The sequence below is a fragment of the Drosophila hydei genome, unplaced genomic scaffold, assembly GCF_003285905.1.
Source record: "Drosophila hydei strain 15085-1641.00,03,60 unplaced genomic scaffold, DhydRS2 tig00008124-arrow-arrow-pilon, whole genome shotgun sequence".
Lineage (NCBI taxonomy): Eukaryota > Metazoa > Arthropoda > Insecta > Diptera > Drosophilidae > Drosophila > Drosophila hydei.
This window is the reverse complement of record NW_022045834.1, coordinates 73,527-84,027: the sequence shown is the minus strand read 5'-3', so window position 1 is coordinate 84,027 and position 10,501 is coordinate 73,527. Positions and strand designations below refer to the sequence as shown.

General features: G+C 35.9%; 2 protein-coding genes across 2 annotated transcripts; both read left to right on the top strand.

Moving 5' to 3' along the window:
* Window positions 1-3,828: 3,828 nt before the first annotated feature.
* Window positions 3,829-4,627, top strand: LOC111594287 (trypsin-like). Its single transcript, XM_023307532.2, has one exon. It carries the CDS (start codon window positions 3,836-3,838, stop codon window positions 4,610-4,612), a length of 777 nt encoding a protein of 258 aa, XP_023163300.2. The 5' UTR covers window positions 3,829-3,835; the 3' UTR covers window positions 4,613-4,627.
* Window positions 4,628-9,319: 4,692 nt separating this feature from the next.
* Window positions 9,320-10,144, top strand: LOC111594285 (trypsin). The gene has a single exon (XM_023307529.2). The coding sequence runs from the start codon at window positions 9,339-9,341 to the stop codon at window positions 10,113-10,115; it is 777 nt and encodes a 258-aa protein (XP_023163297.1). The 5' UTR covers window positions 9,320-9,338; the 3' UTR covers window positions 10,116-10,144.
* The last annotated feature ends 357 nt before the right edge of the window (window positions 10,145-10,501 follow it).

The window sequence follows — 10,501 nt, the reverse complement described above, 5'->3', positions numbered from 1 at the left end:
TTTTTAAAAAATTGAATTCAAATTGAAGCTAAATTTCGTCCTAAAGTTCGCCGTCATCATGGCTTGAACGTACTCTTTTGGCTCTTAAGCCAACGCTCAGACAGAGATTGCGACGGAGTGAAGCAAGCAAAGCCAAAAGTCGATTTGAAGCCAATCAGCTGAATTAGGCATAAGGCAGAGAGTCGACAACTTTGAATCGAGTTATCCAAAATTAAACCTTGCGTTTGAGACACAGTCAGCGAAGTCGGGGCTGCTTTTTGATCTCTGCTCTGCAAATACATATATCATGGCATAAATATAATTACAAAATTTATACAAAAATTATTAAATATATAATATATATATATATACATATATATATATATATATATCAAATCATATCATCAAAAAAATTTATAAAAAACTAGTAAAATATAAAATATATTTAAAATAAATATTCTATAAATTTTTTCTAAAATAACTTAAATTTAAACTGTCTCAAAATATTAGTATCAATATCGATATTAATATCAATATATGTACTTGCGTTTAAGTAAGTGGAATATATTCTTCTTATTCTATGTTATACGCCACGCTACAAAAGGGAAAAGGAAAAAAAACAATAAGCCAATAAAATGCAAACATTTTCATACTTATTTACAGCTCATGGACTTATCGCTAAATTAATCCCAGATTTCTGCCAAGGTTTTTATGCTTAACCACTTGACATTGCGCTGCCGCTCACTCGCTGTGTGTCTCCCTGGAGGTGCTTTGGCGCGTGCAACTGAGGCCAAAGGAAACTGATAAGCAAGCAACAAATCCCCACACATGAGACAGGATAAAGAAAAAAAAATAAAATAAAATAAAAACAAAAAACACATATACTCGGAGGCAAGAAGTCCTTGAAGAGATGTGCGCGGCATCCAAAAGGCGAAACACAGCTCAAAACTTGCAAAATGATTTTAAATGATATAGGAAATGGCAAACGGAATAACACACAGACAGACAGACAGACGGGCAGACAGGCACAAAAAACAGCTCAAATGGACTTGGGCACTGACTCTGATCTTGTTAAGATAAAGTCCTCTTGCAAATATTAACAAACAGGATATAAGAACAGAGAAATATGCTAGACATATATATAAGTATATAAACATATATATGTATATATTTATGGCTAAGAAATGTGAACTTGAATTTTGAAGTCTCTTGCGAATGGCAAGTCACTTAACACAGTTTGTTGTTTTAATATTATATTTATATATTATATTAAATAAAATTGTTTAATAATTTTGTATAAGCATTAGTTATTTGCATGGCTTTTTCTCTCACTAAATATTGAGCACAATTTTAGCATATGTATTTAAAGTAAAACTGTTTCAAACACTTTTTAATTGACATTAATTAAATAACAGTCGAAGTGTTTTATCACTTAATTAATTAATTTTTAACTTTTAATAAATGCTAAACAAATTATTTTCTATGATTTATTGAAAATTACTTAATATTTAAAAATTATAGGTTGATACGAAATCATAATGTTTCTAAACTTTTATACCCTACAACTTTGAAAAATATATATTTTTAGATATTTACCAAAACAAAAATATATTAAATATAAAAAAAAATAAATTCTCTATTCTACAAAAATTAGTTTCTTTTAGTTTTTACGCCAAACAAAAATACATTATTAACACTCGCTTACTACACTGTATCATACAGCATTGTAACAATGATATAATTGGCTAACAATAGTTTCGTTATCAAACGAAAATAATTAGAAATTAGGTTTTCCTGAGATAAAATAACCATTTTTGATTACTTCAAAGTGGATAAAAATAAAAAACTCTATTTAAATATTTTTCAATTTTAAGAGTATTTACAAGGGTCACACTATATCTTACTGCCATATCATAAAGTATATAGAAATAGTTAAAAAAAAGAGTTAGATGAAAGACACAGCGCCCTCAACTTGTCTACCTTGCACACACCCACATTGCTTCACATATGTGTATGTAGCCTTGGACAGGCACCTGTACCCTATGCCCAAGTAGGACATACTCACACACACACAGGCACACACACACCCGTACAAACATGCTGTTTGCCATTTTTATTATGAACACAACGTGCGTCATTTTCTTTGCTCCGGCTTTCGTTATCCTTCTTCTTTTTTTGTACATGTAGTTCGCTTTCTTCTACAGCTTTTCCAGCTTCTTCAGCTGTTTTTCTTTTTCCTCATGTTTTTGTTTAGTTTTTGTTCTTTTTTTTTAATCTACTCGAAGATATTATGCTTGGCATGCTGGCTGGGTGCGGCGCGCCCGCTTTTCTATTTGTCACCCAGATAAGTGTTTTGTAGTTTTTTGCCTTTGATATGCTCAGAGCCAGCGAGCTGGCAAAACCAAAGCCAAAACCAAATCCAAATCTTAACTGCAATGCGTTACGTGCCTCGCAGCACAGCCAAACCAAACCAACTGTCATGTAACATGTGTGTGTGTGTGTGTGTGAGGGTGTGTGGACTCCCTACCCTTCTGACAGCTTAGGCTGCCTTGCACAGCTTGAAGTCAGTTCAATTCAACTGGCAACTGTCTTTAAGTCCTTCACTCCTGCAAGAGCTCCATCTTACTCTCTCTGTGTCTCGCACACCCACTCGATATGCGAGCTAAGTGAGTTGAGACGCCGGCGAACAACTTCAAATCTGCAGTAATAGATATCAACAACTTTCAGTGCACAAGAACTGAAGGACTCGAACTCTTGTCTGCTGCGGGTTTATAGATTGTTACGTTTGTCCGCTTCCTATATGTTCATCCTCTTCCTCTTCTTATTTTTTTTTTGTTAAATTAAAAATGAACTTTGGCAGCTGAAATTCATGGTCATGTTCATGTTCATTTTTTGCCACAATTCTTTGCTTGGGGTCAGCTCAACTGGTCGACATTTATCTTCGGGTACCTCCCACGCTCCCACGCTCCCGCTGTCTCCGTCACTGGCTTTGTTAGTCACTTGATAAGATAAAGCTCTGTGTATATCACTCTATGCTCTGATTGCTCGTTTGTCCCTCAGAGATTTTCATCGACAACGCAACTAGATAACAATAAATATCATATCATTTGATTTATTTTATTTGAAATTAATTGACGATGTTTTTGTTATTTTGAATTTTGGGAAAATTTGTTTAAATGTAATTTTCTGCTTTTCTGAGCGATAAATCACTAAATGTTATACCCTATAGCTACTAGAGATTTATAAAGAGCATAACAAGATAATGCTTTAGTGTCTAACGTAAAACAGAATAAAAAGTGAAATAAAATAATAATTTATTTAGAAATTATCGATTAATTAACAAGATGATCGATTATCGTTGAGTTTAAAAAGACAAATAATAAAATATAAATGATCGATAACCAAACTATTTCATTTTGATACATAATTTATATTTATCGTTAACTATCGATTTATTTTTCATATCCAATTTTAATTAATACAGAGATTATCAATTGATCGATATGATTTCTTGATACATTGTCCATTAACTAAGATATCGATTAGTTTTTAGCCATGTTTGTAATCTATTTATTAGAGTCTCTTCTCATCTTTTTGTGTACTTCCAACGGTATCTACATGTCAAATCTTACTTTGGACTTTATACAAGGAAATACCCAATGCTGATTACTGAGTCAAGTCATTTGTTAATCTGCACTAATTATGATTCGGTTTTAGCTTGTATAATTGTAACTAGTACAATCCCAGCGAAGTCTTTCGAGAATTTATCAGCCCTCGATACGGCAAACATTTTGATAAGAGTTAGTATAAAAGCCATGCGATTCGATAGGTGTTTAGTTTAGTATTTACTAAGAATATGAATCGATTGGTTGTAAGTTTCGTTGGGCTATTGGCCTGCTTGGCCGCCTGCCAGGCAATGCCCGAACAGGAGTTTCCCTTTGGACGCATCGTCAATGGCGAGCCAACCACCATTGAGGCGCATCCTTACCAGGTGTCCATTCAGACGATCAAAGGTGGCCACTTCTGTGGCGGCAGCTTGATCGATTCGCAGACAGTTGTCACCGCTGCCCATTGCTTGCAAAAGAACTCCCCAAACGAGCTACAGGTTCGTATGGGCTCAACTGACCGTAATGAGGGCGGCGAGCTTGTGACCGTTGCGGCATTCAAATTCCACGAGGGCTACACTAAGAAAGAAAAGGCCAACGATGTTGCTGTGATCAGGCTTAGCTCTCCAGTTCGTCAGTCAGCCAAGGTGCGCTATATTCCGCTGGCTAAGACGACTCCACCATCGGGCACACAGGCTGTTGTCACCGGTTGGGGCACCACCTGCTTCTTCTGGTGTTCATCGACCATTACCCTGCAACAGGTTAAGGTTGATTTGGTTTCCCTCGCTGATTGTGGCTCAAGCACTTATTCCTACGGCCAGGACAAGATCTTGGAAACCATGGTCTGTGCCTACACCGAGACTAAGGATGCCTGCCAGGGTGACTCTGGTGGCCCATTGGTCGCCAATGGTGAGCTTATCGGCGTTGTTTCCTGGGGCCAAAGCTGTGCCAAGGCCAACTATCCTGGTGTCTATGCCGATGTTGCCTCTCTTCGCACTTGGATTCTGTCCACTGCCGCAAACTTGTAAATCATTTGAATAAAATTTATATATTCGATTAATTAATCAGAGGTTTTTCTTCTCACTTTCCCTTTCCTACGTTTTTAAGGCACAATTTAGAGTTCTTCATGCATATCTTCACAGAATACTGTTTCTCATGTGTAAATATTTATATTCATTTATGGATATGATTCAGCTTAAAGCTTAAATCATATTTAGCCACAAATTGGTTATTTTTGCATTGTTTATTCTCTCTAGATGGCTACAGTTTGAGCTTGCGTCTAATGGCTTTTAATCCTCTTGGCCCAATGTCAATCTGTAAACATTATCGTGCCATCAGTTAGCCACATGACAGCAGCAGCAGCCAAGGCATGGCACAACTTGTCTATAACTTGCTCATTTATTAAGTTCTAATAGACTGACATACACACACGTTCTCTAACCACAGCTCAGCCACAAAACAAGCCACTCGAAACCAGCTGAAAATATGCAAAGAATTATTAGAAGTGAGTGGAGAACTTTTGACGAGGATGAGCAAGGACGCAAGACGACGACGACGACGACGACGACAAGTTGACTAACTGCCTCAGTGGGCAGAGGGATCGGTTACCCCAACTAACAACAATATACATATATAAAGAGTTTGTGTATGCGTGTGCGTGTGTGTTGTGACTTGAGTTTGGGCTGTGTGTCCATAAGATACATTGAGTTCTTGTCGTCGACTTGGTTTAAGTTTTTGTGCTCGAGCACCGTTTTGGCTTTGGCCATATGTAAAACTTTTAGCAAACATGACAGCACAAACGAATAATATCGCATGCTATAAATTACACTTAAGTATTTAACAGCTTTATGGAAAACAACAACGACAACCACTGGCACGCCCACAGCTTGGGCAATAAAACGACGTCTGCCAACCGGATCCTAGGCTGTGCGTGGGTGCCGGACAAAAGTCGCGTCTAAATGTTATCTTTTATCTAAAAAAAGAACAGCGAAACATTTTTAATCAAAATGCCCGACTGGGCGTGGCCAAAGGCAAGCAATCGATATCAGCCACAGCTTGAATAGTCAACGATTCGAAGACATAAAAATATCTTAAGTAAGCTAAGAAGAGACTTATATGCGTCAACATTGGAAGTAATTGAGAGCTTTTAGAAATTGTGTATAAGGTACTGTAAAGCTATCGATAGCGACTTCATTCGATGCATCGATCGACATAACAGCTCGCAACTACCAGTGGAAAAATTAGTTTTTAAACCTTTTATATTAAATAAATAGTTACAAATAAAATTTAATCTTTTTAAAAAAATATATTAAGATTCAAAAACAACTTTTGTAACAACTTTTGAAAATTCTGAATTAGTTATTAAAAACTAAATCAGTTAATCTTTTAAATTTAATAATAATTACAATTATTTAATTAATTTTAATCTTAAAATTATAACATTGATTGTTATTCAAGAAAATTAATTTATTACAATTTTAGGATTTCAAAGAATTTCTAAGAGCTGCCTTAACAGCGTTTGACTTGCTAAACATTGCTTGCTGAGATGCGACTCAATTAAAATATATGTTATTTATATGAAAAGATTATTTAAAAATTAATATCCATAGATACTATTGACTGTGCCATCGACAAATCTAACAGCTCTAATTTAGTTTAGATAAATTTGTTCTCCAATTTGTTAAAATAAAACTATAATTAAATAGATATTTGACACAGCTTAAATGGCAATTCACATGGAATCTGACGACAACAAAATGCTATCGATAAGTTAAACAGCTGCTACAATACAGTCAGTGCAAATAGTATCACTCTAGCTTGGTCGCTCTAAGAAGAAATTTGCAATTCAAAGTTCACTTTCATCTATTCAGCGCATCACTCAAAGTGCAACACTCAATTCAATATTCGATTTAAGCCCCATCATAATCCAAACCAATCTAAAGTAATCTAAAACAAGTTTCATTCAAAATATTGATGAATATTAAGTAAAAGTCAATAAATACGACTGAACACAATATTTTACAAACAGTTATCAATTTTCCATTTAGTTAGTATGCCGTATGCTGACCAAAAATATAAAAACAACACTCTGCTGCAACATTTGCGGGACATATTGTTGCACAGGCTCGGCTTGTGGCTGCATAGTTTGTACAGTAATCAACTGCCTGAAATGCTTTTCGTGGCAAGGCCGTGATTTAGTATCATATTTGCCCAGCTACCAAAAAACAAAGTACCCAAAAAAAGATGGCCAAAAATATTGCATACTTTTGGGCCTGGCTCAAATGGACAGCAATTGACCCGGCTACAACAAAAGTTGCACCCCTCGCTCTGGCTCCCTCGATTCCCCTTGGCAACCAGAATGGAGAGAGCCAGTGAGAGAGACAGAGAGAGAGGTGCAATAGCAATGTTCGTTCGTTGGTTCGTTCAGGCAGGTGTAAAATTATATGCCAGTCGTGTGGCATATGCGGCATGTGGCATGCAGCACAAATAGCTGACGTGCAACCCAAAATATGCGAACAACAGAAGCGAGCGAACACCCTAACCCTCAATCATTCGATGGGCATGGCAATTGCCAAAATAAAAAATTAACAATCTTAATTACAGCCATTTAGCAACAGTTGGAATTTAGTGTATCTAAATCGAAATATCTTTTATAGATCTAGATCAGTTTGACTGCACTTGAGATATTGGACTTAAAATGACTTTTTATAAATATTAATTTAAATACTTATTTTTGAATAAGAAAAAATATAATAATAATAATAATAATAATAATAATAATAATAATAATATAATAATAATATCAAATATTTAAATAAAAGAAAATGTTAATATGTAACAACTCATTTTAAAAAATAATAACAAATAAAATTAAAAAGAAATTAATAAAAAATTACAAATTAAATAATACACAAAAAAATAAAATAATAATAGATAAAATAAAAATAAATGAGTTACTTTTATAATAATAATTAAAATAATATAATAATAAATAAAACAAAAAAAATAAATAAAGTAATAAAAAATATTCACAAATAAAATATTAGAAAATAAAATAATAAACTAATAAAATATATAAATAAATTATGTAAGTCACAAATATGAAAAAAGTGATTTTTAGAATCAATTTGATAACTATACGTATTTGAGTAAAAGATAATTTGATTTAAAGTTTTAATAAAATTCAATGCACAATAAATCTTGCTTAAAACTAGAATGTATTGAATGAAAGTGTTTGCTGAAGCTGAGGCAAAGTTATGTATTTTAATGTATTTCTAACTCTCGATATTTCACGCAGAGTTGAGGCGCATCAAAACTACTTTTATAGTATGGAAAGTGTATAAGAATGTAAACTTTTAACACATTTGCTCTCGAAGCGCCATTTACATGAGTTCAAATTAAAGTAGAGCGTATGATAATGATATGAAACTGAATGGAAATGTATTTCGAGGGTCTGTTGATAGAAGCAGCAACAACTGGACGTTGAGTGCTTGCTCGACCCAAACACTGACAGGCGGCGTTAATATGAGTGCATTTTAAATATATATAAACTTTTCACACACACTCTCCCTCTCTCTCTCTCTCTCCCTCTCACTCTCTCTCTCTCTCTCTCTCATATGCTTATTACATAATGGCAGCTGACTTTTGTGCACATAACACATACGCCATGTGGCCATCAATAGCAGCAGGCATTGGGTAAAAGACAGGGGCCAACTGTGAGGGTCTGCCAAATGCCAAAGCTGAGCCGAGGCATTTTCTGACAGTTATGACTGGGATTCAAATGTAATCAACAATTTTTAACTTGCTTTAACTTCAGTCCCAGCTTGAACCACAGATGCGAACAGGTTTATTATCTCAATCATCTGCGCTGTGCTGCGCTGCAATCAACTGTCAGATTTTGGGTTAGTCGCATAAAAGTTCACTCACTGGCAAAGTATAAAAATCACTTGCTGCCACTCATCTCCCTTACCTCGTCTTCGTCTTCGCCTTCTGCTCCTTCTTTTTGCATAATATAATAATAATTTAAGCTCGCCTGAATGGCAGTGTTTGGGTCTGACCGAGCGGCAAACTCAAGTGGGGAACTGTGTCAATTTCATGAATGAGTGTGTGTGTGTGTGAGGGAGTGAGTGTGTGAAGGTAGCTGTATAACTGTGTGTGTATAAGTTAGTGGGTTGCTATAAAAATTAATAAAAACATTGGATGCCTACTGAATATGAGTAAAAGAATTTAAAATTAAATAAATTTCAAAATAATAAAATAAAAATAAAAAAATAAAATAAATAAAATAAACATATATATATATATATATATATTATAATAAATATTATATAATATATAATTATTATAGCTGAAATTCATGTTCGAAATATAAAAAACAATTATATATTAATTTTATATTATATATTTATTATATTATATATATAGGTATAGTAAGTGATTTCCCTGAAACATATATGCAAGGCCACAAGAAGTCGTCTAAGGGATATTTATTACCCACAAAGATTATGGTATCTGTAGCACATATAATTTATAAAAATTACAGGTTTTATTTTTAGTAGATGTCTTCGTCGTAATAACATTGAGCGCGTGCTGTTCTTCTAATCTAAGTGACGTCTTCTGAGAATTTATGTGCTCGCGACATGGCTGTACGATAGATGACGCTTGATTTACAATTTGACTGGCAAACAGTTTGATAAGAATTAGTATAAAAGCGCTGCGATGCGATAGGTGTTTAGTATAGTATTTACTAAGAATATGAATCGATTGATTGTGAGTTTCGTTGGGCTATTGGCCTGCTTGGCCGCCTGCCAGGCAATGCCCGAACAGGAGTTTCCCTTTGGACGCATCGTCAATGGCGAGCCAACCACCATTGAGGCGCATCCTTACCAGGTGTCCATTCAGACGACCAAAGGTGCCCACTTCTGCGGCGGCAGCTTGATCGATTCGCAGACGGTTGTCACCGCTGCCCATTGCATGCAATCGTACAAGGCCAACGAGATGCAGGTTCGTCTTGGCTCTACTGATCGTAATAAGGGCGGCGAAGTTGTGAGCGTTGCGGCTTTCAAATTCCACGAGGGCTACAATAGCAAACTGATGATCAACGACGTTGCTGTGATCAGGCTTAGCTCTCCAGTTCGTCAATCAGCCAACGTACGCTTTGTTTCATTGGCCAAGACCACACCACCATCGGGCACACCTGCTGTTGTCACCGGCTGGGGCACCACCTGCTTCTTGTTCTGTTCATCGACCATTACCCTGCAACAAGTGGAGGTTGATTTGGTTTCCCTCGCTGATTGCGGCTCAAGCACTTATTCCTACGGCCAGGACAAGATCTTGGAAACCATGGTCTGTGCCTACACCGAGACTAAGGATGCCTGCCAGGGTGACTCTGGTGGCCCATTGGTCGCCAATGGTGAGCTTGTCGGCATTGTTTCCTGGGGTCAAGGTTGCGCCAAGGCTAACTACCCTGGTGTCTATGCTGATGTTGCTTCTCTTCGCACTTGGATTGAGTCCACTGCCGCAAACTTGTAAATCATCTGAATAAAATTTGAATTCGGTTAATTAATCAGAGGTTTTTATATATTCATATATATATAAAGTTTTTGAGATTTCATCAAACGCACCTCTGAAAAACGACTACGTATATGTGCTTTAGAGTATGTGTGTGAATGTGTGCGTGTGTGTGCTTGTGCTTGAGTTCATCAATCATATTTAAATCAATTAAGTCAAGTTATGGCTGATGTGTGGAAGCCTCGGCTTTTAGCTGTTTCGAATTGCACGCCAAATAGTTTAAGCTGCGAGCTTCAACAGACGCAAGCGACCGCATATTTAATTAATTATTCCACTGATGCCACGCCCACCTCACACGCACACAGTGGCGTACGGGCAGCCATTCATAAACATTAAAAAGTTGCTCA

Excerpts from the sequence above, each read along its gene's own strand:
- LOC111594287 (XM_023307532.2), top strand. The coding sequence starts at position 3,836 with ATGAATCGATTGGTTGTAAGTTTCGTTGGGCTATTGGCCTGCTTGGCC.
- LOC111594285 (XM_023307529.2), top strand. The coding sequence starts at position 9,339 with ATGAATCGATTGATTGTGAGTTTCGTTGGGCTATTGGCCTGCTTGGCC.